Source organism: Canis lupus, chromosome 5, assembly GCF_048164855.1.
Source record: "Canis lupus baileyi chromosome 5, mCanLup2.hap1, whole genome shotgun sequence".
Classification (NCBI taxonomy): Eukaryota; Metazoa; Chordata; class Mammalia; order Carnivora; family Canidae; genus Canis; species Canis lupus.
The window spans coordinates 43,520,922-43,548,586 of NC_132842.1; the positions used below are offsets into that span (position 1 = coordinate 43,520,922).

Genomic DNA, 27,665 nt, shown 5'->3' on the forward strand with positions numbered 1-27,665 from the left:
ATGTACCAAAAGGCAGGCAGAACCTGGCTTAACAAGCTGCTAATTAACTCAAGAACTCATCCAGTACACATTTCCTATATGTCATTTTCCTAAACACCCCACCCTGAAAAAGACTCAGGAAACATTTCCAAGCAATAACAACTGAGAACTAAACCATGAGATGCAATGACTTACCAAAGGTGTCTCTGAACTCTGTAACACATGACTCACGTGAAATACAGTGAAGGACAAAGGTCTTCCTTTCCTGTATAGAAATACCCACAACAATGCTATCTGAAAAAAAGTATGTGGATTTGTTACCAAACAGGGCAAATTAATTGCCTCTTTCAGGGTATACTCTCCTGGCAAACTCTAGTAGTAATTAGAGGAGTCTGACTTATGAAAAATAAAGTGCCTCCTTTGGACAGCAGGCTCATGCTCAAAATATATTTAGAAACAGATGCTAAAGTCACATTATATAGAATTCAGCTTGTTATAAACAACTAGGCTTCCTAAAAATATTTATTGTTTTTAGAATCAACTAATTCCCTAACCTCTTCTTCAGCCTCTCCATTTATTAGCACCTTTCCTAAATCTGGACCAGATAATCTGCATTCAAAAGTTATAATCCCGGGACACCTGGGTAGTTCAGCGGTTGAGCATCTGCCTTGGGCTCAGGGCGTGATCCCGGGATCCCAGGATCGAGTCCCGCATCAGGCTCCCTGCATGGAGCCTGCTTCTCCCTCTCCCTATGTGTCTTTCATTAATAAATAAAATCTTTTTAAAAAAGAAAAGTTATAGGGATCCCTGGGTGGCGCAGCGGTTTGGTGCCTGCCTTTGGCCCAGGGCGCGATCCTGGAGACCCGGGATGGAATCCCACATCAGGCTCCCGGTGCATGGAGCCTGCTTCTCCCTCTGCCTATGTCTCTGCCTCTCTCTCTCTCTCTGTGACTATCATAACTAAATAAAAAAATAAATAAATAAAAAATAATAAATAAATAAATAAATTACTGTATAAAAAAAAAAAGAAAAGTTATAATCCCTAAAAACGCATTTCCCAATTCCTGACTATACCACTTCTTAGCTGGATTCCACTGGGAGAGTTTCCCAATTATTCTAGGCCTCAGTTCTATCACCTACAGAATGGAGGTGACCAAGCTACCCTCCCTGAGCAACTTCTTAAGAGACTTTACAGGTCACACAGGGCATAGTAAGCACTAAACAACTGTCAATTATTATTATTATCAACTTTGACATTTAGAAATAAGTTAACAAAATTCACTATTAAGAATACTATGGATGCATACTATATTCCAGTCACACAGGCCTCTTTCCTGCTACAAAATGTTCTTTGCTGTTTGGCCCTCAACATCTGTTCTTCCCTGTGCCTGTAATCAAATTCTTCCAGTTCCTCCACAGCCACCTTATTTTCATCCTTAAATCTCAATTCAAATATCCCTTCTTCCGTGAAGCCTTCCTTGAGAATGCCACCCTCCATCATCTCATATCCTTCTAATCTTGTTTTTTTTTAATGTTTTTAAGATTTTATTTATTTATTCATAAGAGACACAGAGAGAGAGGCAGAGACACAGGCAGAGGGAGAAGCAGGCTCCATGCAGGGAGCCTGATCTGGGACTCGATCCTGGGATCCGGGATCATGACCTGAGCCGAAGGCAGACGCTCAACCACTGAGCCACCCAGGCGTCCCCTAATCTTGTTTTAATTCTTTTGTGGCATTTACAAACATCTGTCATTGTCTTAAACATTAGTTTAGAGACATTATCTTTTTCACAATAATATTTATAGCTCCTATTACTATATTAAGCACATAATGGGTACTCAATAAATAAAGATAATGCAAAGTCAAATATTTTAAAAACCTAATACTCTTCACACACATACACACCAAAAAACAATTTCAGGTTAACATACATTGAAATAAATATCTGGCTGAAAATAAATCAAGAGTAAGAGGGAGAAGGTATGGAGAAGTACTACACAACTGTCTTCTTTGCTGTCCACTTAATTACAGAGATGAATTCAAATAATAGAATTCACACAAATGAGGATATACAATTAAGGTCATTCAAAAATTTTAAGAATACGAAGTTCACTTTTTATATGAAGAGTGACCATTCCCATGGCCTGGGCAATAAAAACAGTGTAGGTGACAAAGTATAGCTAACTCTCATTTTCTTAAGTTGAAATTCGGGACTTAGGAATGTGTGAAGTTTCTCCATTTGTTTAATTACTCTCTGCCACAGACCTATACAAATCAATTTCTATCACTGTTGGGATTACCACCATGTGGAGATCGTATACGTGGTTTTAACACACGACTGATATAACACTACTATTTCAAGACTCTAAATTTCAAAGAAATTCCATGAATATTCATGGGAAACGTTTCACAGTCTGTTTTTGTGTCCCTAATACGAAACTAGGTGATGTTATTTCTACTAAAATTAAGTTATAGTTGGTAGGATTAGAGAGGATTAATTTTATTTGATAAACATATCATGTGCATTAAGCACAAGACAGTGCTCTAAGCTCTTTACATATTGACTCACTTGAGTCTCACAAAAACCATATGAAATAGATACTTTTACTAGGAAAAGAGGCACAAAGAAGAAAACTGCTCAAGGTCACATAGCTAGTAAACAGAAGTAAAAAGTGAACCTAAGCAATTTGGATCCAGAGTCCATCACTGGACTATGCTGTCTCTCTAATATTTTAAAGAAAAAGAAAAACAGTTTATAAAGAACAAGTCATTTCCAGTGTTAGACTAGTTGCAGAAAACAACAACAACAAAAAAAAACTCTGTCTAAGCCAGCTGGGTTTTAAACCTAGGCAGCAAGAGGTTGAAGGGAAGAAGCAAAGCAGGAGGAAGATAAGAGATGAGGGGTGGAAAATAGTAACAATGAAAAATAAGGTAAATGAAGGATAGAAGAAGAAAGCTACTTGTAAACACTGTTCATTCTATCTGAATGGTGAGTGCTTTCTAAAAAGAAGATAAGAGAAACAAGGCAGGGTCTATATAATCTCTAACTAGGGTATTACACAGATTGTATATTTCCATCCCAAATGCTGAATTAAGCCACCTAAATTAGGAGGAAGTGGACAATTAACATTCCGAATTCCTTTCCATAAAATGGAAGCTACCTTTTAACTGGTTTACTTAAAATTGGGGACTTTAGTGACTTTTTTCCAACTTCTCTTTTTTAGCTGGGTAAACAATAACAATTTAAACTTCAATTTCTTATCCAAAAGAATCAGAATAATCCCCCAAGCTCAGTATATAAGAGACCTTGGTAGAGCTTGGCCAAAAATGGCTAAACAAGAAAAAGATCAATCAAGATCCATAGCATGCCCATGAGTTTTCCAAAACTATGTAATTCAAAGCAAATATAAAGGAAGAATTTACATTTCATAAAATTTATAGAGAAGAACCTTCTCTGAACATTTCCATACCTTATTACAAGCAAGGCAAGCTTAAGTTAAAATTCAACTGTATAAAGTCAACTGGAACCAAACAGTAGCAATTTCCTTCTCTCTTATTCAAAATTGGACATTTAGGGATCCCTGGGTGGCACAGCGGTTTGGCGCCTGCCTTTGGCCCAGGGCGCGATCCTGGAGACCCAGGATTGAATCCCACGTCGGGCTCCCGGTGCATGGAGCCTGCTTCTCCCTCTGCCTGTGTCTCTGTGCCTCTCTCTCTCTCTGTGACTATCATAAATAAATAAAAATTTAAAAAAAAAAAATTTGGACATTTAACAGTAGAAAAAGTCTTGCAAGAGGACTCTAGTCTAATTCAAGAATATGCCAGAAATTTTAGTTCATTTTTTTTTTTTGAGATTCCTTCCCTCTCACTGTGGCTTAGAGGAAAGAGAAAAGTTACATAAAAAAGAAAAAACCCACTAAACTTTCATCAGAAGCAAAAAAAGTTTGCTTAACAAATTTAGTAGGGGTTGAAACGGCTAGCAATTAGGATAAGCATTATGTCCTATTTATTTCTGTATCGATTTACTTATTTTTATCTTCATCCAACACAATGCCAAGTACCTATAAGATATTAAACAAATACATGTTGAATAATGAATGAATGAACGAATAAATGTTAGGCAAAAAGGAAAGGCACAAAATGCTGCAGACTAGTTAGAAAATGAGAATCTTTCATTGACTACTTGACTGTTTCTTCCTTGAGAAACAGGCCCAAACTGGTAGACAGGAAAGGGACCACTCCTTAATGCTTAAGGAGCAAATGATGTCATTATCAGGGCAATAACATATGGTATCAGTATTTGATATAATTACTAAGGAAGAGTAAGTAATAGGGATTCTACAAACCCCTACTATTGCTGCTAGTTTGGGGCTTCCAGTTTTTGGCTGCCAGATTTTATTCTTCATTATTGGCTCTGATTTGGCATAATGGTGATAGCACGTTTGGAGCATGCTAAGGAAACCATGACCAACCTCCCTTCCAAGAAAGCCAACACTGGAGCCCATGAGCTTCTGTTCACACCTGCTATAATGAGCAGCTGTAATTGGTGTTAGGTGCAGAAAGGGAAGCCACCTCAAATCAGTTTTGGACCTGTATCAGTGTTATTAGTAGGGTCGCAGCAAACAAAACCCCACAGCCCCCACTACACACACACACACACACACACACACACACACACACACACAGAGTCAAAAAAGGGATTCAAGAGAATTTAACGAAGGAATCATCTTTAAAAGTATAGGCAGGATTTAGGGAAAGGAGCAAGGGAGGATGGAATACTCACTCCTAAGCTACCAACATCAGGAAGCCATTATCATCACTAGGCCTAAGGGGGCAGGCAACTAAGGGGTTACTAGAACCCAAAACGATCTGCAACTGTAGCTGGCTGGCGGAGAGGGCCATTGAACAGAAGCTGTGACTTACTCACAAAACCACAGAATAGCTCTAGCAACACAAATCCAGCAGGAAGGAACTGGCTCTTCCAGGCCTCCTACTGATGCACCACCAACCAAAGCCAAACAGAGATCATAAAGTAAGAGGTCAGGTGATACTGTTCATACAATTTGCCTGCTTCCCCGAGCACAGAGCAAATGGAGAACAGATCTGGAGAAGCAAAAGGAGAATATGGAGCCCAGAAAGGTATTCTAAATGACTGCCACACAGCAAAACACAAGCACATGACAAGTTTTTGCCAGTTCCACCTAAACCTCCTAGATGCCAATGGACAGTCTACAGAAAAGTCATCAACACAGGGTACTTACTTGGGTCCCTACTGTCCTGCATCAAGTGGGGAAAGAAAACAAAAGATTCTAAGAATAATTCCAGGTAACTTTTGTTACTTCTGCATCTCTAAGGATAAACATACAAACCATTTATTTACAATGGATCAGGTCTAAGACAACTCCCTTCCCTGTACTCAGAGGCACTTACTCCATACCTCCATTATTACACTTATCATGATGTACTGTAACCGGTTTGCTCTTCATTAGACCCTGAGCTCCTTTAGGGCAAGGATGTCTTACTCATCGTTGTATCCTCAGCACCTAACGTGGACTCGGCAGAATCAGCCTTCAATCAATGTGCACTGAATCAGTCAGTGGACTCGGCGTCCACTAACTGGCAGCCTTACGCCACGGTGGATAAAATCTGGAATGATTCTCAGTAATTAAACACTAGTAAGTTTTATTCGGGACACCATTTAGCACACTGGGCAAAAACACTGCCAGTCACACCAGCCTGCTATCATTCCCTACAGAGCAGCTCTCCTTGTGTGCTCACTGCCAGCCTTTTCTACAATGACAGAAGAAAGAGGTCAAGACTATGCTCCATTTCAAATAAATACCATCTCTCAAAATTCTGACTTTTCCCAAGAACTTACTACATCCACTGAAGGAACTAATCATTTGGGTTTATCAGAGGGAGGGATTCATGTTTTACAGTGATAAAGATGACAGAGGGGTACAAATGTGTATATATACACACAGATACACACACCACATGTTTAATGATCACTTCAACAGACATCACACTCCATAAAATTATAAAGTACTCCTGTAACACAATCATGTAACATCATCATATTAAAATAGATACACAGTATGATGTTGGAGTGGTCATTAACAGAACCTGGAACACATTCACAATATAATTACGAATCACTTTCACATAACCCTGTACTTAAGAAGTGTTTAATCATCTTTTTGTTGGTGTAGTCAACTCTTACCTGTATATTCTCCACAGAAAAAGAATAAAGTTAATGCCAAGCTGATAACCCCTAATTTTAGGCAATCTCCTGCTGTCAGTAAAGTGAATAAAAACCAAATTTAAAATAACCCTTATACTCCAAAAGAAAGGTGAACTTGCTATAAAAATGTATTGTCTTCCAAAACTCAGCATGAAAAAGTTTTGTTTTGTTTTTTTTTAAGTTTTATCTCCTCCCCCGCTGTTCTCTTTCATTCGGGGGATGTTTGTAATGGAAAGTTGATATTACTAAATCTAATGTCATCTTATATACAAAATTAAAATAAGTCAGTACTTCATTTTCTATTTAGGAAATGGGAATTCTGGGCTCATCATGAAAATCTTCTAAATTACTTCAAAAGAATCCCAAGTAATACAGTAACATAGAAAATAAGTTTCAAATAGATGAGGTATCTTTTTCCAAAACATACTTAATCTGTAACTCCCCAAAGTAAGCTTTTCCCAAAACCATCAAAGACGTTTAAAATCAAAAACACATTTTATCTATTTGAGGGCCATCACAAACCTTGCAAAAGTCAGGTCAATGTAGCAATAAAATTATTCCTACCTCTATAGTACAATTATGTGATATTTGCATTATGTCAAAAAAAGACAAGAAATTATAACATACAACTGGACTGCATATAGGTTTCTCCATTATAGACGGATTTTATTTTATTTTTTTAAAGATTTTATTTATTTATTCATGAGAGACAGAGAGAGAGAGAGGCAGAGACCTAGGCAAGAGGAGAAGCAGGCTCCATGCAAGAAGCCCGACGTGGGACTCGACCCCGGGACTCCAGGATCACGCCCTGAGCCAAAGGCAGACACTTAATGGCTGAGCCACCCAGGCGTCCCTATAGACGGATTTTAAAACATACAAAGGAAACTAAGTCTACCTTATTACATTATGGTTATTAATATTAGCTTTAGCTTACCTTAGAGCAGTATTATGTTTCATTTGTCCTAGTACAGTACTTGGCCCACAGGAAAAAACTTGACATTTGTTTTACGAATCAATAATTCTCAATAATAATTCTGAATAAATAAATAATTCCTATAAGGTAGGAAAAGGGGAAGTTGATATATAATTCTACAGTACACAATATGCAGCAATTGACAGGATACTAGCCAATGTATTAGAATTATCAAAATTACTTCTGACCAAACCTTTTTCTCTCCCTTTGCTAAAATATAAATGAAGCTTAACAAAGCCTGACTGACACTGAGTATGAGTCAAAGTACATTTTAAAATTGTACATAGTACCAGAGGGGAGGTGGGTGGGGAAATGGGTGAAGCAGGTGAAAGAGATTAAGAGTGCACTTATTCTGATGAGCACGGAGTCATATTTAGAATTGTCGAGTCACTATACTCTACACCTGAAATTAATATGACACTATATTTTAACTACACTGGAATTAAAAGACAAGGAAATCTAAAATAAAATTTTAACATCTTTACCAAAAATCAATCTTTCACTGTAAATAAATTTCAAAATATTTAATGTAGTTACTAGGATGTCTTGGCATCTGGAAGAATTACTTGTGTTTCTATAAAAAGTGTTCTAAAATGTCGATTCGTTTTCCTAAACTGAACTCCAAAAATTCACTGTGGAGCTCTACAGGAAGCATCTTGGTCAACAGTAAAGGTATTTCATAAATAATAAAAAAGGGATTTTACCTCAAAGAAGAGGTAAAAGAAGGGATGCCTGGGTGGCTCAGGGCACGATCCCGGGGTCTGGGATGGAGTCCTACATCAGGCGGCAGGAAGCCTGCTTCTCCCTCTGCCTATGTCTCTGCCTCTCTTTCTCAGGAATAAATCAATAAATCTTTAAAAAAAAAAAGGGGGGGGGGTAAAAGAATTTGCATGAATTGAGCAAGCCTGCAAGCACCTAAATGATCAGGTTTGAGACAGCAAAGTGGAATATAAGATTCAAACCAGTGAAAACCCATTATGCACACCTGCACCTAGGTTGCTGAACTCACAGGACCTCCCCCCACCCCAAGCCAAAGAACGTGCCAGTACCATTACTTCCATACTTGACCATGGCTACCCAAATCTTGAACGGTCTTCTTGCTTTGGTTTCTTTTTTTTCATAACGTCTAAATAGTCTGTAACATACTTTCTTAGAAAATACTTATTTAAAAAGTGCAAGTTTCCTTCCAATGCCTATCCCTTATCCCAGTGACTTCAATTCTTTCTTGTCAAAAGAAAGGAGCAACTGGCAACCAGGGCCCCAGAAATGGACTCTTCCGCCAGGATGACAACGCCAAATCTGCTGCAGCCAAAGAATGTCTAGGGCTCCTTGTGGCCTGTCACAGGAGATGGAAAGCTACACCATGGCAAGGTCTGTACAGAGAAGGAAAAAGCAGGTATGGAGCACGCACGCGCGCACACACACCCAAAACACACACACACCCAGAAAGGCAAGCTTCTTCAGACCTCCAGACCTATAGGCAGAAACCTGGCATCCTCACACCCACTTGCAACCTGACAATTTACAACCGGGTAACACCTTCTAATTAGGAACGTTCTAGCCTTTTAAAGACGAAAAATTAAACTGCTTCCCACAAGGAAGATAAACCAGGCACTGGCGCCTGTTCCTAAGAATCCCCAGTGAATCCAACATCCCGTGTCGCTACTGAACCTGACAAGCCAGTGACCGGGGTTCCCTAAGAGCAGAGAGGGGAGGAGCCCACCGCGCTCCGCTGGGAGTGGAACTGGAAACAGAGGACAGGAGCGAGGACCGAGCGCAGAGGCGTGAACAGCGTCCAAGCAGGGCTGGGCTCAGCACACCGGCGGGAGACAGACAGACAGCAGGGGCCACGCGGGGCCGGGGTGCAGGCTGCAAAGCGGATCCCCGGGCTGCGGAAGCCGCCCCCGAGCCTCTCCCAGCAGAGGCGAGCCCGCCGGGCGCACACACGCCGCCCGCCCCTAAGCCCGTCCGCAGCTCTCCGCGAGTCCCCACCCGGGGCCCCCCACCCCGGGACTCCCCACCCCGGGTTACCCACCCCGGTCCGGCCACCCACCCCGGCTCCCCACCCCGGGGCTCCCCTCTCCCGGGCCGCCTACCCCGGAGCCCCTCACCCCGGCCCGCCCACCCCGGGCCGCCCACCCCGGGCTCCCCATCCCGGGGCCCCCACCCCCGGCCCGCCCAACCTGGGGCTCCCCACCCCCGGGCCGCCCACCGCGGGGCTCCCCTCTCCCGGGTCCCCCCACCGCGGGGCTCCCCTCTCCCGGGCCGCCCACCCCGGGGCTCCCCTCTCCCGCCCACCCCGGGCCGCCCACCGCGGGGCCCCCCACCCGGGCTCGCGCGCACACCCCTCGGGCCGGCGGCGCGTACGTACCCAGCAACACGCAGAGCATATCAAGGGCCACGTACGGCAGCCGCGTCTTGTCAAACATGGTCTCGGCGCCGGCGGCCCGCCGCGGGCGGCAGAGGAGCACACAACTCACGACACCGGGCCAGAGGGTGGCGACGGCCCCGAGCCGCGGCTCCTCTCGGCCGGAGGAGAGCAGCGGGGGCAGACCGGGGCCGGGCGGCTCTCTGACGGCCCGCAATGGCGCCCGGGACCCCCGGCCCTCGCAGCTCCCTCACCCCCACACGCCCGCGCGCCCGCCGCGGCGGCTCCGTGGCCTCAGGCCCTCCTCGGTAGGCCCTGGCCCGCCCCGGCGGCCCGCTGTCCGGATCCCGGCGCCCGCTCCGGCAGGCGGGGCGTCGGGACTCGTGCTTTAAGGATGGGACCGGTAGGGAGGAGGAACATGGGCCCGGCCCCTCCCGCCGGGCAGCGCGGGACCGTCCAGCGCTCGGCCTCGCTGGCTCCGGGGCGGCCAGTAAGGCGGCGGCGGGGCGGGGCCGGGAGCCCCCGCCCGAGAGCTCCGGCCAATCAGCGCCGCCGGCCCCGCCCCTCCCGACCTGCGGGCCCCGCCCCGCCGCCGGCCCCGCCCCGCCCGACCTGCGGGCCCCGCCCCGCCCCGCCCGCCCCAGAAGTGGGAGGAGCCGCGGTCCTGCGGACGTTTGGGCGCCTCCGGTGAGATGCTAGGGGCGTAGCTGCGACCCGCGTCGCTCTGCCGGTCGCAGGGGGAGGCTTGGTCAGCCACGGCCGCCGGGTATGGCTGGCTCCCCAGAGGGAGAGCGAGGCCGGCCCTCTGCCAGCCATCCCCGTCCGCAGGGATTGGGTAATACAGAGGTCCGAGAGAGCCCGTGACCAAGACCTGGCCAGGCGTTTACTCCGGCGCCTCTGAGCCTTCTACTTGCCCGGGCTCCCACCTAGGCCTTCAAGGCTGGCCTGGCTGAGCCCAGTATTAGTAGGAATCCTGCTAAGTCATCCGGCCTCCTTGACGTCTGATGCCTTTGATACGTGATCACACTCCTTATCCGCCACCGCCACCTTTGGCCTGCCTTACTGTTCCTTCATATGGACTCCCTCGCTCTGCTTGTTTGTTGGCCGTAAATTCTCAGCAATCTTTACTGTATTCAAAGTTAAGCACAATTTCTTTCTCCTTTTGCAATAATTTTGACCCCCAAAAGCAATCGTCTTCCTCACCGTTTTAATAAGTGTCAATTACTTTTCTTTACCTGAAATGAGCCACCCTCCCCTCCTTTATTCTAGGAGGACCCTAGCAGAGATTTAGCAAACTCAGTTTCCTAATCTGAAAAATTGGGATGATAATCCCTGCTGTGTGTTGTGGTGGAGAAGCAGTGAAGCCTGAGGGCGCCTGGGTGGCTCAGTCCATTAAGCATCTGACTGTTTATCTCAGTTCAGGTCTTGATCCAGAGTCCTGAGTTCAAGCATTGATCAGGTTAGGTCTTGATCAGAGTCCTGAGTTCAAACCCTGACAAATTTAGGCCTTAATCACAGTCCTGACTTTTGATCTCAGTTTAGGTCCTGATCCAGAATCCTGAGTTCCATGCTGGGTGTGGAGCCAAAAAAAAAAAAAAAAAATGAAGTTGTGACACCTGGAAAAAAATAATATGAAAGTTTTATAAAAGGCTAAAACCTCTACAGATGTTAACAACTGGTATGTTTTCTCCTTATATCTTCTTATACAAGATGTAAGATGCAAATCAAAAACTTTACCTACTACCTCTCAGACTTTTCCTGACAGATGACCCTAAAACCAATGGAGATACCATTTCCATCAAGGATTCTGAAGATAGAGCCCCAAGTGATACCCCACAAGCAAAAATGTATTTGAGGAAGCAGGTTTTTCTTTTAAAAGAATATAAATTTTGTATTTCACTTTTTGTTTGAATGGCTTTTAAAAGTTTTAAACAGGGGATCCCTGGGTGGCTCAGTGGTTTAGCACCTGCCTTTGGCCCAGGGAGTGATCCTGGAGTCCCTGGATCAAGTCCCACATCGGGCTCCCTGCATGGAGCCTGCCTGCTTCTCCCTCTGCCTGTGTCTCTGCCTCTCTCTCTCTCTCTGTCTGTCTCTCATGAATGAATGAATGAATGAATGAATGAATGAATGAATAAATAAATAAATAAATAAATAAATAAATAAATAAAATAAAAGTTTTAAACAACTTGTAACTGAGAATGATGTGCCATTGTTTATATGGCTTCCTTTACTTCCGGTTACAAGGGCAGTTACAAGGAAGTATGAAGAGTGCAAGCCACAGTAAATTGAAATTTCTTGTGATATCTAACTATTTGATATTCATTCAAAAAATATTTATTGCAAAAATATATATATTTATTGCGACTATGTGCTGGGCATAGTCTAGGGACAGTGCTTCATTTAAATAGCTTTTGAAATAAACGTGATTTTTAAAATGCTTTTTCAAAGATAAACATTCAGAAAACCCTATTGGCTAATAAAAGTTTGTTGTTCATTCACTCATTCATTCTTTTAGCATTTATCTAGTCTCCCAATACATACCAAACTTAGTGCACAGTCTAGAGAGACTAAGATGAGCAAGAATATATCTCTGTCTTCTAAGAGCCTACCGCCAGGTCAAGAAGATTGAAATGTAATTAAATGAAAAAATTTTTAAAGATTGTATTTATTTGAGAGAGAAACAGAGAGAGCATGAGCTGGCAGGAGAGGGGCAAAGAGAGAAAGAGAAGCAGATTCCCTACGGAGCAAGGAGCCAGATGCAGAGCTCCATCCGAGGACCTCAAGATCATGACCTGAGCCAAAGGCAGATGCAACCGACTGAGACACCCAGGTGCCCTAATTAAATGAATATTGTGATAGAAGTGTGTTGGTGTACAGCAGGCATGCAAAGCAGGAGTAAAGGTTTTACCGGGAGCTCTGGAAACACTGCGCAGGGAGATGAAGCATTCTTCTTTCCTGTCTCTCTCCCAACACCAAAATATATTTTCTTAGATTAGAAGAAAGTAAACAGTTAATATATTAATAGATTTTTTTGCCCTTTGTAGGAATTACAGATAAGAGCTTTAAAAATAGGTGAACAAAGCAAAGTCCATTAAAATGTATTAAGTCATTTCCGGTATTTTAAAATGGGGTCTGTAATTTGTGCAGATTATAAGCAATGAATAAGTTCTCCCCTGAGGAGAGAATGACTAAGAAATGTCATTGTCTTTTAGGGTGGGAGTTTTTTTTTGGAGGTGGTGTTGTTTTGGTCTGTTGTCATGATTGGATTCTGCTGTACTATTTGGAACTGAGAATGACTTAGGGACGCCTGGGTGGCTCAGCGGTTGAGCCTCTGTGTTCAGTTCAGGGCGTGATCCTGGGTTCGGGGATCAAGTCCCATGTCCGGCTCCCTGCATGGAGCCTGCTTCTCCCTCTGCCTATGTCTCTGCCTCTCTGTCTCTCATGAATAAATAAATAAAATCTTAAAAAAAAGAGAATGAGTTAAATGACCTTGAAATGATAGTGAAAATAATAAAAAGGAAACATTGATTGAATAATGACACTGTTAACATCCCCTTGGGGATAGGTACAAGTGTGTCCCTAGAGTGGACATGAAACCTCAGGAGCTTTTTTTTTTTTTTTCCCCAGAAACTTTCTTAAATGCTTAACAAAGTTTGTCCTTGGGCCTGCATGTTTCTATCTGTAATGCATGCATTAAACAAAAGCAAAGCAGAGAGGTTTTGGGAAAAGTAGTCCTGAAGACTCCTTCAAAGAGACAAAACTAATCTTTTCTTTCATTGCTAAGCACTTTTAAAAGAAGACTATAGTCTCCATCTTCCATTTCCACTTTCTCTTTAAATATTTCTGTAGGGGATCCCTGGGTGGCGCAGCGGTTTGGCGCCTGCCTTTGGCCCAGGGCGCGATCCTGGAGACCCGGGATCGAATCCCACGTCGGGCTCCCGGTGCATGGAGCCTGCTTCTCCCTCTGCCTGTGTCTCTGCCTCTCTCTCTCTCTCTCTCTCTCTCTGTGTGACATCAATCAATCAATCAATCAATCAATCTGTATTCGGGCAGCCTGGGTGCCTTGGCAGTTTAGCACCGCCTTCGGCCCAGGGCATGATCCTGGAGACCTAGGATGAGTCCCACATCAGGCTCCCTGCGAGCCTGCTTCTCTCTGCCTGTGTCTCTGCCTCTCTCGGTCTCTCATGAATAAATAAATAAAATCTTTAAAAAAAAAATGTATATATATATATATATATCTGTATTCTCACTTCTGTCCCCACTCCATTTGCACTATTCTTTAACATAATATTATTAAGTCTTCCTCTCTCTGTTCTAACTGTGCTTCTTGTCTCAATTGCATATTTATTTCACAAAGTTGCCGCAAGGTAGTAAGAATAAATTTGCCTACAGTATTTGTGTTTGTATGTGCTTATGTTCTTTCTCCCCACCTGAGCTGAAACAAATATAGTTTTTATTATACTCAAATATCATTGTAAAATGAAAACAATTAAAAATATAAATGTCTTATTCCCCAGAGCATGTGTCTCCCCCCAAAAAAGTTTTACAATAAGATATAATCCATTTGGGATCCCTGGGTAGCGCAGCGGTTTGGCGCCTGCCTTCGGCCCAGGGCGCGATGCTGGAGACCCAGGATTGAATCCCACGTCGGGCTCCCTGCATGGGGCCTGCTTCTCCCTCTGCCTGTGTCTCTGCCTCTCTCTCTCTCTCTCTCTCTCTGTGTGTGACTATCATAAATAAATAAAAAATTAAAAAAAAAAAAAGATATAATCCATTTAACATTTATTACCAAAGTTATTTTTCCTTAAACTTCCTGTTATATAACATTTAACATATAAATATATATGAAATATAAGTTATGGGGCATAATAATAAAATGAGGAACTATTAATCCACTACTTAATTTAATACCTAGGATATTGTAGTATTAATGAATTTACCTGTGTGTTTTATCCCATTTCCCTCCTTTAGGAGAGATAACCACTGTCCTGAATTTTGTCCTTATCTTTTCCTGGTTTTGCTATTTCTCTATAGAAAGACATATAACCATAAATATATATAACTCTAAAAATATGTATTGTTTAACTTTCTGGGTTTTAGCTTTTAAAAACACTATGCGATGTATGTAATCTGCCTTTGATTTTTTTTTTCCACTTGAAACAGTATTTCTTGTATTCACTTGTGTGGCTGCAATAGTTATAGATCTACCATATGAATATATCCTTTATATATACTTTTGACAATGGGCATCTGGGTTATTTCCATTTTTGCTATTACAAAAAAAAATGCTGCTGTAAACATTGATATGCATGTCTCCTGTGTGGCATCTCTGGCTGTGGAACTGCTGCATCATGGTATATGCCCACATCCAACTTCATTAGATAATCCCAGAAAGTATTCCAAGGTGGTTGTACCATTTTACCTCACCCACACTGGCAGTGGAGCCAACCCCACATTTTTATCAACACTTCTTTTTAAGATGTCTTACTTTTTGCTAATTTAGTGGTTATAATATGTAGTCATAAGGTGTAGTTATCACAATGTAGTCATCATTTGATTTCCCTGATCACTAATGTGATTGATTGGTCATCTTTCCCTAAATTTATTCACCAAAAATGTTTCTTCTTCTGTCAATTACCTGTCTTTTGCATATCTTTCTATTGGGTTGTTTATCTTATTTTTTTCAAAGTGTAGAAGTTCTTTACATAGTCTCAATAGTAATCACTTGTGGCTTGTGATTTCACTTCCTTTATGAGCAGCTAGGTTACACAGTTCTTTTATATGTAATATAAGCAGAAATCTAGTGTCAGTTTTCTGTGAAAGTTTTTGCTTTCCTGACCAAAGGTAAAGACTGGCTTCCCTTCCCTTCTCTTTCCACCTTCTTTGAACATGGACATGATATTTTAGAGCTATAACAACCACCTTCTGATCATGAGGAAAAGGCCAAGAAGAGTAGTACCACTGGTCTTTATAATGTTGAGCCACTAAAACAACTAGCAATTGGCTACCTCCAGATTTCTTCTTAATGTGAGAAAAAAACAATTGTAAGCCTCAATTGTTCACAACTGATACAGGGCTCAAGAGCATGGTGGATCATATTTCTGAGAAAACACATGTCCTATTACTCTAAGAAAACCTTTTCCTTGAGCTAGCTTAATCAAATCTGGTCCTTCAGACCACAGTTCCCTGAATAAAACAATTTGGGCAGACAGAAACGAATGCTGAAGGAGAAGACACTTTGAAGAATGGTTTGAGCAAAGAGGCAAAACAAATGACATGTTCTGAAGCCTGAGTAGGAAGGGTGAAAAAGCTCACAGTGTGAATGAGTGGAAGATAAGGTTCTAAAAGAAAGGTTATAGCAGTTTATAGCTTAACAGTGTGTCTGGAGGCAAAGAAGAATCACTGAAAATGCATAGTGACCTGCTGAAAAGAGTCATTTAAAACACATAATCTAAAAATAAATAAATAAATAAATAAATAAATAAAACACATAATCTAGTAGTGAGAAGTCTTAATCTCTGCAGTGGACTATAAACTGAAGAGGAGGAAACCTTATTTTGTAAACTGGATTATCTGGTTTCAAGTCCTTTTCTATGTTTATTTCCATTCAGTTACCCTCCATCTTTCCTAAATTCTTGTTTATGGCTTCCCAAACTTCCTTTTACAGTTTTGCTAAAAGGTATGAGGGTTAAAGTCTTCTGTACACTCTTGAACCAGGGCACAAATGTGAGGAACCATAGGAAAAGAAGTGACTCTCTAGGATCAGCCATGGGGACCTCATGGATGGGCAAATGAGCTCTGTGGAAATATTCTCCTTCCTCCAACACTCTCCTCCAGTGTCAAGCTTGTGGAAACTGAGTTTTATGTTGTTGTTGGTTTTTAGGAAGCCAAGATTTTCTTAATAGGCTTACTGAAATGATCAAATACAAAAGCATGAGTGCAGTTGCCTAACAAACATCTGATCTAACCAAACACACAATATATATTTTTTTCAAAAACATTTCTGTGAATCCACCTCCATTATTTCTGCTTTCTTACCACCCACTCAACCCAAAATCTACCCTGGTTCCCTAATCTACCAAAGGGGTGGTCTGAAGTGACTTGTTCTTAGTAAATCCACACCTGGCCCTGTTGATCACCACTTCCTTTCTCTACGATGCTCACAGATCATTGCTTTAACAATCTCTTTAAAAATGTATCACCAGAAATACAGAAGTTAATTACCTATAAGATATTTATAGTGTTAAAGACAACACATATATTGTTCTTTAAAAACAAATCTTGAATAGGATTCCCATCCGTTTCCTACTCTTCTTCAGAATCTACCTTCTTCAGCTGTTTTAGAAACATGATACAATCCACCCTCCTCTCCTGATTCCTTTCCTGTTCACAACCCTCGGTATGTGCTCTTCTTACATTATACTTGTCCCTCTTCTAAACCTCATCCCTGTATGGGTATGACTGCTTCACTCATTTCCTTAAGCAATGGGAGTAGGCTTCCTTCAGCACTGCATTCCCAGCTCCAGACTTGTACTTGGCACAATGAAGTCACATGCAGTTAAATACAAATTAAAAAAAAAAAAAAAAAAAAAAAGCTCAAATAAACAAATGAGAAAAATGAAAATAAATAGGAGCTCAGCAGGCAGTCAAGCTGTGCCTCCCACCCTTTTCTGCTATTTTGTTAAATTTAAGTTTGTCTGGGAGTGAAGGTGGGAAGTAGGGTTAATTTTCCTGCCACTATTCTTGCAGGTCCATGGTACCACTTTATAAGCATTTTTTTGTGTCCTCTATTATGCCAAGTACTTTTAAAAGTCAATCTATTACCTTCTACATCACGATGTTACATAATACTCCTGATTGGAAGTCAAAGGAGCAAAGAAGGGATGCCTGGGTGGCTCAGTGGTTGAGCTTCTACCTTTGGCTCAGGGCGTGATCTCGGGATCCAGGATCGGGTCCCACATCGGGCTCCCAGTAAGGAGCCTGCTTCTCCCTCTGCCTGTTTCTGTGTCTCTCATGAATAAATAAAGAAAACTTTAAAAAAAAAAAAAAAAGGAGCAAAGGAAACCTACATGTCCTTCCTTCCTCTTCTTCCTCATTAAGATCAGTCAATAATGCATTTCTAGGAACTTCCTAACCTTCAGAGTTACCTTCCCTTTCAGAATGTCTCACATAACAGATTAACTTTACTTTGCACTTTTAAAATCTGCCTTTGAAAAATCTGTAGCAGTGATACTGGAACTTCACACTTTGAAATCATCTGGGGTGTTGGTTAAACAGGCTTCCGGTGGCAGGGTCTGCAGAAGGGGTGACAAGTGTCGCATCTGGCTGCGACAGTGGGAAGAAGAAGCCTGCAGCAGCCCAAGAAGCAGGCCGAGGAGATAGATGAGATAAAGCATTCGAGCAGAAACAGAAAGAGAAGCAGAAGAAACCCGAAGAGCTAAAAACGAAAGCCACGGGAAAGGGCCCTCTGGCCACAGGGGTATTAAGAAATCTTGCAAAAAGTAAGCTGTTCCTTATGCCTGAGGCAATGGTGATCCTTCATTTCATTCCTGTTAAACATCTGGATTCCCTGTCAAAGCGTCTGTTGCCACCTATAGCTAGAATGAAGTGTTTTAGAGCTTGTTGTAGATTTAAAAATAACCTTTAAAAAAAATTCAATCATAAAACATAAGTGCCCTGCTCCATTCTATCTCCAGAGATTCTAAGATGAAGATCTACTATGGAACCCAAGCATTATTTTCTTCTCATGTTTAACAAAAGCCCCAGGGGATTCTGATGCCCATCAGAATTTGAAAACCTCGGATCTTGTGTGCTCACGTTTTTACTTTCCAAACAAGTTTTAATTAAATAAAAATCACTCTCCTTAAAGTAATTGCAACACATTAATAAGACCTCAGTATTACATAGTAATTAAACACCTGGACCCCAGAATTGGGCTCACTAAACACCTTTGAGCAAATTACCTAAAACTTCCTGTGCACCAGTTACCTTACTTATAAGATAAGAATGATAATAGAAGTACCCACCTCATAGGTTTGTTGTGAGGTTTAAATGAGATAATATGTCTAGAACACTTAGCACAACAGTGCCAAAGCCTATAGTAGTACTTAATAGACATTGGATATTATTATTATTTTTTAAAGATTTTATTTATTCATGACACACACACACACACACACACACACACACAGGCAGAGACACAGGCAGAGGGCAAAGCAAGCTCCATGAAGGGAGCCCGACATGGGAATCGATCCCGGGTCTCCAGGATCATGCCCTGGGCTGAAGGCAGCGCTAAACCACTGAGCCACCTGGGCTGCCTGACATTGGATATTATTAACTAAAGATTCCTGTCACCTCCTCATCAGAACCAGGTTGATGGTATGTTCTATTAGCTTAAGAATAGTGTTCAGAGGCTCTCCAAACCCTTTGCAATTTTATATTAATTCTATGTTTATGCATTCTGCTATGAAATAGATCTATAGATAGCTCTTCCCAGATTCTCAAAGGAGGTCTCTGCACTATTGTACTGACTCTACAACCTAGCTTCTCAAATAGTGCCCTTGATTGGCAGTGTCTGCCTTTCCTGAAGCTTCTCAGAGAGGCAGACTCGGGCCGCACCTCAGAACTATTAAATCTGCATTTCAACATGATCTCAAGTGATTCCTGTGTACATTTAACATTTGGGAAGCACTGCTCCAAAAATTTCCCAAATTTCCCTGATAATGAGAATAATCTGGCATACTTATTAAGTATGCAGTTTATTTTGTGGCTTCCTTGGAATTGTGATTCATTTAATCTGGGTATTCTTTTTTTTGGGGGGGTGTGGGGACTGTTACTCATATTTAGGGAGGAAACACTGGTCTCAAAGATGAAGCTATCTGCCTTCCTGCAGCAGCCTCTTTCTCCTTTGCATGTAAGAGTGGAGGATTGGTCCTTAGGTTGTTTCAGAGCCCAGATGTCTTCCACTTCCTATGTCTATGAATCCTTGTGATCAATCCCTTTGTTTTCTCTAGCAAGCTTGAATCCATATACCTAGCCACAAAAAAACAAACAAACAAACAAACAAAAAAACACCTAATGCAATGTCACTAATTACTTTGGTGTTTTGTAAAATGCAATATGTGAAACATATAAAGCAATATTTGTAACATTACATCTAAGGGCTTACCATCCAGCATAGGAGCTAAAACACCTTCCATATTGAAGTTGCTCCAGTATTCCTTCCCAATCCCAAACCCCCAGCCTGCTCATTTTCCACTGTCTCCAACATGGAGGTGACCACATACTACATTTTGCCTTTATCATTCCCTTTACTTAAAATCATGGTGGGGCTCCTGGGTGGCTCAGTCTGTTAAGAGTTCGACTCTCGAGGGATCCCTGGGTGGCGCAGAGGTTTGGTGCCTGCCTTTGGCCCAGGGCGTGATCCTGGAGACCCTGGATCGAATCCCACGTGGGGCTCCCGGTGCATGGAGCCTGCTTCTCCCTCTGCCTATGTCTCTGCCTCTCTCTCTCTCTCTCTCTCTCTCTCTGTGACTATCATAAATAAATAAAAATTAAAAAAAAAAAAAAAAGTTCGACTCTCGGGACACCTGGGTGGCTCAACAGTTGGGCACCTGCCTTGGGCCCAGGGCGTGACCTTGGGGTCCCAGGATCGAGTCCCATGTTGGGCTCCCTGCATGGAGCCTGTTTCTCCCTCTGCCTGTGTCTCTGCCTCTCTCTGTGTGTCTCTCATGAATAAATAAATAAAATCTTAAAAAAAAAAAAAAAGAGTTCGACTCTCGATTTCAGCTCAGGTTATGGTCTTAGGGTGGTGAGACAGGGCCCTGCCTCAGGCTCTGCACTCAGTGGGGAGTCTGCTTGAGAATCTCTCCCTCTCCCTCTGCCCCTACCCCCCACTGATTTTCTCTCTCTCTCTAATCAATCAATCAATCAATCAATCTTTGAAAGAAAATTATGGCTTTGCCACATATTTGTCCCTAATCAGTGTTTACATGTTTTGAATTTTATAAAAACAGTATCAATATGTACATTGGGGGGGCTTTCCTTTTCTACTCACCAATATTTGTAGTGTTTATTCGTGTTTTTTCCTGTTCCTACAGATCAATCATTCTCACTGATGGATAAATTTCCATTTGTGTGAATATGTTTCTAATTATCCATTCACCTGTCAATAGACAACTGGCTGATTTACTTTGGACTTTTAAAATTTTGAGTCCTTTTTTTTTTTTTAAGAGTTTTTTTTTTTTTAATTTATTTTATGATAGTCACAGAGAGAGAGAGAGAGAGGCAGAGACACAGGCAGAGGGAGAAGCAGGCTCCATGCACCGGGAGCCCGACGTGGGATTCGATCCCGGGTCTCCAGGATCACGCCCTGGGCCAAAGGCAGGCGCCAAACCGCTGCGCCACCCAGGGATCCCTACTTTGGACTTTTAAAATATATTTCAAAAAATACACTTAGGTAGTAAGTATCTCTAGAGCACTTAATAGAATTGGAATTGCTAGAGTATTGGGATAGGATGGCAATCATCCCCAAAGATATGTCCATCTTCTCATCCTCCAAACCTATAACCATAATTTTATACAGAAAAAGAGTCTTAGCAAATGTGGTTAAGTTAAATATCTTGGGATAGAGAGATTATCCTGAATTATCCAAATGAGCTCTACATGCAATCCAACTGTACTTATAAAGTGAGAGGTAGAAGGAGGTTTGAATCTAGGCAAAAGAGAAGAAGGCAAGGTGCCTCATCAACACCTTGATTTCAGTCCAGTAAAACTGATGTTAAACTTCTGGTCTCCAGAACTGTGAGGGAATAAATTACTATTGTTTTAAGTCATCATGTTTGTGGTAATTTGCTACAGCAAACATCAGGAACTAATACAAGTATGCATACATACAACTTGAGAAGATAATGTCAAATTATTATTTATTTTTTTGTCAAATTATTTTCAACTGATGATGTATCATCATGCATCAAGTATTAGTTCCAGTGGTGGTTCCAGAATTTCTGTATAGGAGGATTTAGGAAACTTGTATTGCAGTCATATTTACATAATACTTTACAAATAATGGGGGGAAACCCATCAAAGCTCCCTACCAAAGAAGGCTGAAGGTTGGTGGAGAGAGTGGGTTTGCAATTCATAGACACACTCTCGAGTTATTACTTTGCAGGGTTACTAATCATGATTGAGTTTTCTGCTTAGCCGTATTATTCTCTTGCTGTCAGAAACCACAGAGAGATCATCTTATTGGCCTCAGGTCAGGGAGGTGTAACTAGTTCTTAGATGCCTGAACAGGTTTTTAGGATCACTGGCATGCTGTGTGTTTATTGAAATGATTTCCCTATCTATGAAGCTACTTTTGTTGTTACACCAGGACCAGGTTTATGTAGAAGCATTGCCCTGGCCTCTGTACCTTCCAGAAACACCACTTCTTTTCATGACAGAGCCTCCAAGGACACCCAAGGGGTTGAACTGCAGAAGCCCACTGTACCTTTTAGTCTTTGCATATTTGTTTGATTCAATACAGTTCATAGCTTCAATCTTGCCACACTTCCAACATTCTAGGAACACTGTTGCTACTGCTGACAGTGGCAGCCCATGAGGGATAAAAAACAAAAACAAAAACAAAAAAAAAAAAAACGGAGATTTTTAAAAAAGATTTTATTTATTTATTTGAGAGAGAGAGCAAGTGTGAGCAGCCAACAGGGGAGGGAAAGTATCTCAAGTAGACTCCCTGTGGAGTCTCCTACGCAAGGCTCTATCTCACAACCCTGAGATCATGACCTGAGCCGAAATCAAGAATCAGTCACTAAAAGACTCAGCCAACCAGGTGCCCCAGGGATAAAAGCATGAGATTTTTTTTAAATGTTGCATTTCCAACAACCAGGAGGACAATATATTTCTTTCTGCTGCTGCTTTAACAAATTACCACAAACTTAGTGGTGTAAATCAATGCGAACTTACTGTTTTATAGTTCTGTGGGTCACAAGTTCAATATGTGTCTCACTGGGCTAAAATCAAGGTGTTGGCAAGTCTATGTTCCTTTCTGGAGGATTTAGAAGAGAATTCATTTCTTTCCTTTTCAGGTTCTAAAAGCTGCCTACATTCCTTGGCTCAGAGTCTCCCTCCTCCCTCTTCTAAGCCAGCAACAGTGCATCTGACCATTTTTCCATAGGCACATCTCCCTCTGACTGCACTGAGAGAAGTTCTCCAATCTTAAAGATATATGTGATTTTAGGTCCCAGCTATCTTTTGTCAAGGTCCTTAATTCAATGACATAAAATCTAAACAACAACAACAAAGTAAACAGAGGGTACAAACACTGTCCTTATTTAACTACACGTACTATGGACATATATGCCATATGAGCAAATTATTGTTCTGAGGGCCCATTAGAGCATTTCATTTAAAACCTTTTGGGACACCTAGGGGTCTCAGTTGGCTAATCATCTGATTTTGGCTTAGGTCATGATCTCGGGATCCTGGGATTGAGTTCCATGTCAGCTCCTTGCACAGTAGAGAGTCTGCTTCTCCTTCTCCCTCTGCCCCTCTCCCCTCAATCTGCTCATGCTCAGGCTCTCTCTCTCTCAAATAAATTACAAATAAATATTTTTTAAAAATTATATGCTAGGGCACCTAGGTGATTCAGTCAGTTAAGCATCTGATTTTTACTCAGTTCATGATCTCAGGGTCATGGGATCAACCCCCAAGTTGGGCTCCCTGCTCAGCAGGGAGTCTGCTTGTCCCTCTGTGCTTCCCCTGCCCCTCATGCTTTCTCTCTCTCTCTCTCTCTCAAATAAATAAATAAATAAATAAATTCTTAAAAATAAATTAAAAAATAATTATATGTCTTAGTTATTGAGGCTAATTACATGGACATTTCAACTTCATGTAATTTTTAAAAAAATAACCTTTTTTTAAGGTTTTTTTTTTTTTTTTTTTTTTTAAGGTTTTATTTATTTACTCATGAGAGACACAGAGAGAGAGAGGCAGAGACACAGGCAGAGGAAGAAGCAGGCTCCACACAGGGAGCCCGATGTGAGACTCGATCCCGGGTCTCCAGGATCACTCCCTGGGCTGAAGGCGGCGCTAAACTGCTGAGCCACTGGGGCTGCCCAACTTCATGTAATTTTAATAAATAAAAATATTACATGTACCAACGTACATTGAAAAATTAACCCATGAATCTCAATACATTTTGCTTCCTCCTAATCTTAATTGTTCTCGAATGTAACACTTTAATACAAAAGTGTGGTAGAGGGCAGCCCTGGTGGCGCAGCGGTTTAGCGCCGCCTGCAGCCCGGGGTGTGATCCTGGGGACCCGGGATGGAGTCCCACATCGGGCTTCCTGCATGGAGCTCGCTTCTCCCTCTGCCTCTCTGCCTCTGTCTCTGCCTCTCTCACGCTCTCTCTGACTGAATAAATAAATAAATCTTTAAAAATATAAAAAATAAAAAAATAAAAAACTGTGGTAGAAATCTAACATAACAAGCAGCTGGTGTTACTTATCTCATACATGTTTGTTAGGGTTTTTTTTTGCAAAAGTAAGATACTGACAGAGGTGCCTGGGTGGCTTAGTCCATTGGGCAGCCGACTTAATTTCAGCTCAAGTCATGATCTTGGGATCCTGGGATAGAGCCCTGCATCAGGCTCCATGCTCAGTAGGGAGTCTTCTTCTCCCTCTCCCTCTGCCCCTCCTCCTGCCTCCTCTCTCTCTCAGATAAATAAATCTTAAAAAAAAGATAAAAAGATACTGTTAAATATTTATTGCCAGGTAAATAAAAATAAAGTCTTAGTTCATGGGCCTGGTTTTCTAGTTTTAAAAAAGCCTGATTCATCCCTATAAAATATTATTCAGTTCACCAAAAAAGTTCTAGCTGCTTAAAAATAACAACGGTCTCAGAAGAACAACCTATCATCTCATTTTCACACCAGAAATATTTCTAGACTGTGTGAAAAAGAATCTTTTTCAAATTCTTCCCCCTAATTCAGATCAGATAGTTTCCCTTGCAAACTATGCACATCCAATCGTTATTTATTAAGCAGCTACTCTATACTAGATACTCCAGTCGTATGGGTTCCAGAAGACACTGTACCCTCATGACCTTTCCGAAGGCCATGGGATGCAGCCTTTGGAGCAGCACCAAGCTTCAACACACATTTGGAGGATCCTGAGGCACAAGGCACAGGGTCCCCCCTGCATGACTGGGCCCTTCCTGCCTTATTCTTGTCCACCTGCCTGGTGTGACTGGAGTGATTGGAGTCCTGGTTCTGAAACCTCACTAGCCCTGTGGCAGAGGCCCTGTAGGAGCAAGATCCCAACACAGCATTTAATAAAGGGAATTAGTTACATGGATGATGAAATGGCTGAGACGCCAAAAGGGGATTCCAGCATCCCAGATATTATTAGCAGCAGCAGAAGGAAGGCACTACCACCTGAAGGCAGGACAGAGGACAGAGGACAGAAAATGATATGATTAGACCCTATGGGCAGGTAGCACCAGGGAAAGCGAGAACCACAGTGGGCCTGGCTGATGAAGGTGGAAACCATCAAAGAGACAGTTGTGGCCAGAGGAGGCTAAGACAGAAAAGCAAGGAAAATCCCCTATTTTCTTTCTTCTGCCTTCCAGATGGAAGCCAGTACCTCTCATTGATTGATGACCTCTGAAAATCGGGCTGTAGGGGTTTAGGAAACAGCCCGCAGGAACCAGGCACCCTGCTATGCTGAGCAAAGCAGGCAAAGAGTTGAAGAACAGATCTGAGAATGCTGACTCAGGACTTAACACAGGACTAGTATGAGACATCCCGGATTGCAGATGCCTACCTGTTTTGTAGTTTACTTGCAGCTGAGCTCTGCACACTAGCCTATTAGAATTCCCATTATCTCTTGCTGGAACTCCGCATCACCAGCTTCTTGCGACAGTATACATTGGAATCACCTGGAGACCACTTGAAAAAGTACTGATTCTTGGGCTTCTCCCTAGATCCTGAATCTTTGGATGTAAAGTAGAAAAACCTGTATTTTTAACATCTCAGGTTGACTGTAATGCAGTTGGTTTGTGGACTCATTTTTTAAAGTGGTGCTTATAGGTGGGACTACTGTAATTGCAAACTTCTAGATCTTCCACATTTTTTTTATCCTGCTAGAATAAAACTTGTCATGCCGAGTTGTATTGTACAATGAGGGTGGTCTCCAAACGAACATGCAATAATATATAAAAATAGATTGAACTTTTTATTTACAGTGTTGCTAAAATCTAAATGATAGATTAATTTGAGCATTCTTATAATCAGATAATGCCCAATAATATCTGTGAATACACTGTTTTTCCTGGTTAAAAAATGAATTAAGCTTGATGTTAAAAAGAAAACTTTCTGCATAATCTGATTGTAGTTAAATTGGGATTGGCCACTTTAGCCACTTTAAATTTCACATGGTTTAAAAAGCACTAAACATCAGAATCCTGCATCTATAGAAGACAGGAATCATGAGGTACTGGGGGCTCAGTCGGTGAAGCTTGGCTTGGGCTGTGGTCTCAGGGTCCTGGGATCGAGCTCTGAGTTGGACTCCCCACTCAGCAGTGGGGAATCTGCTTGTCCTTCTCCCATGGCCCTTCCCTCTGCTCTGCTCACTCTCTCTCTTTAAAATGAATAAAAATATAAAATATTTGAAAAAAATAAGACAGGATTCATTTGTAGATTTGGTCCCTCTTGTAATTTATCAGTATCTTGTCTGTTATTTTGTTTTGTTTCTTACCATAGACTCAGCTGCAATCTGAGGAGGCACCTCGAGGACCACACAGTACTAGGGAAAGGAGGGAGCTGAGGAATTGGGGCTCTTAGCCCGGATCTAGCTTGGACCTGAACAGATTTTTCTTTAATGCTTTACATATTGGGTTTCTATATACAATTTTATGTGGAAAAAAAAGCTCTCACTCATTTTTTGAAAATTCTGGATTCTGGATAATGCTTCACATAGAGCAAATGAATAAAAGTTTCCATAATTGCAGAATCTTATATGTTTGATGTTTCTGGGAAGTAGGCTCTTGATAGAGGTGTGATTTAATGCAGCTTGGAGACGAAAGTCTGAACAGGCTCATTAGTCTGCATTTAACTATAGGATTTATTGATGATGATAGTATGAAACTATCTGACAGCTGTCAGCCAGGAACAACATATGCATATAAACCAGGGGGTGAGAAACCAGGTCAACAAACATCATGTGGTCAGGAAACATTGTGGTTTCTTAGGTTAACTGCTAATGAATTATTTTAGCTAAAACCTCCTCTGCTATGACTGTTTTTAAAATAGATTTTTCCCTGAAACCTTAGGTGGCTTGGATTTGCCATCAAGAAATAATTTTTCATCTTTGAAATGTTGGCTTATTTCCTTAGTGAAATTATGCAATGTGACTCTGTTGTATCTTTTTCCTACCTTTACAGATATAATGTAGTTTTTAAAAATTGCTTAGCTTTTTTTTTCTTTTTTGCCTCCAGAAAGACACATTTTATACTCACAATGTGTTCCACTCAAGATGTGGTTAAAACCAGCCAGTAGTGTTAGTAGGTAAAAGCGGTGTCTCATGTACACCATATCATATGACTTAAAAGTATGAAATGACTTGGTGAGATATTATGCAGATATTAAAATAATACAAAGTTAATGTGATACCATGAAATGATGTAAGCTTTAGTGGAAATGGAGGACATAATTACATCTAATGTAATTATGATTATATTTAAAATATATGCACAATATCCTTTGGTCCAACAATTCTACCTTCCAAACAGATGTGCAAAGATAAATATGGAAGAATGGTCACTGTATTGTTTATAATAGCAAAAGTTAGAAATAACAAATCTTCATCAGTAGGGATTACAGAAAGTATGGTACATCCATGCAGTGGCATACTATATAGTCATTTTTAAAATGGAGTAGATATACAAAGATATTTAGATATATTGTTATGAAAAAAGCAAATTACTGGACAGAATATATAGTAGAAGCCATTTGGTAAAAATATAAGTCAGTATATATAATAGATAACATATTAGATATTACACATCAACATTACAGGTTATAATACATATAATATATAATG

At 41.5% G+C, this 27,665-nt stretch overlaps 1 protein-coding gene and 1 long non-coding RNA gene across 10 annotated transcripts in view; one reads left to right on the forward strand and one right to left on the reverse strand.

The window, feature by feature from the left end:
- The window catches only part of PLPP1 (phospholipid phosphatase 1), a 96,045-nt gene extending 86,018 nt beyond the window's left edge, over window positions 1-10,027 (reverse strand). The window contains exons 1-3 of one of the 9 annotated variants that reach the window (XM_072826472.1): window positions 9,569-10,025; window positions 7,902-8,049; window positions 7,159-7,277 (exon numbers count right to left, since the gene is read on the reverse strand). Coding sequence is in view for 5 of the 9 variants with exons in the window: in XM_072826466.1 (XP_072682567.1) it covers window positions 9,569-9,626 (58 nt within the window). In the remaining 4 variants the exon portion in view is untranslated. Of the gene's footprint in view, window positions 1-7,158; window positions 7,278-7,901; window positions 8,050-8,246; window positions 8,284-9,568 lie in introns of those variants that run through there. The other 8 variants (XM_072826476.1, XM_072826466.1, XM_072826477.1 and 5 more) reach the window with 8 other exon arrangements.
- A 166-nt stretch (window positions 10,028-10,193) lies between these two features.
- LOC140633630 (uncharacterized) lies at window positions 10,194-26,566 on the forward strand. Its single transcript, XR_012031197.1, has 3 exons — window positions 10,194-10,252; window positions 11,103-11,243; window positions 26,327-26,566. It is a non-coding gene; the product is annotated as an uncharacterized lncRNA (long non-coding RNA).
- Window positions 26,567-27,665: the final 1,099 nt, after the last annotated feature.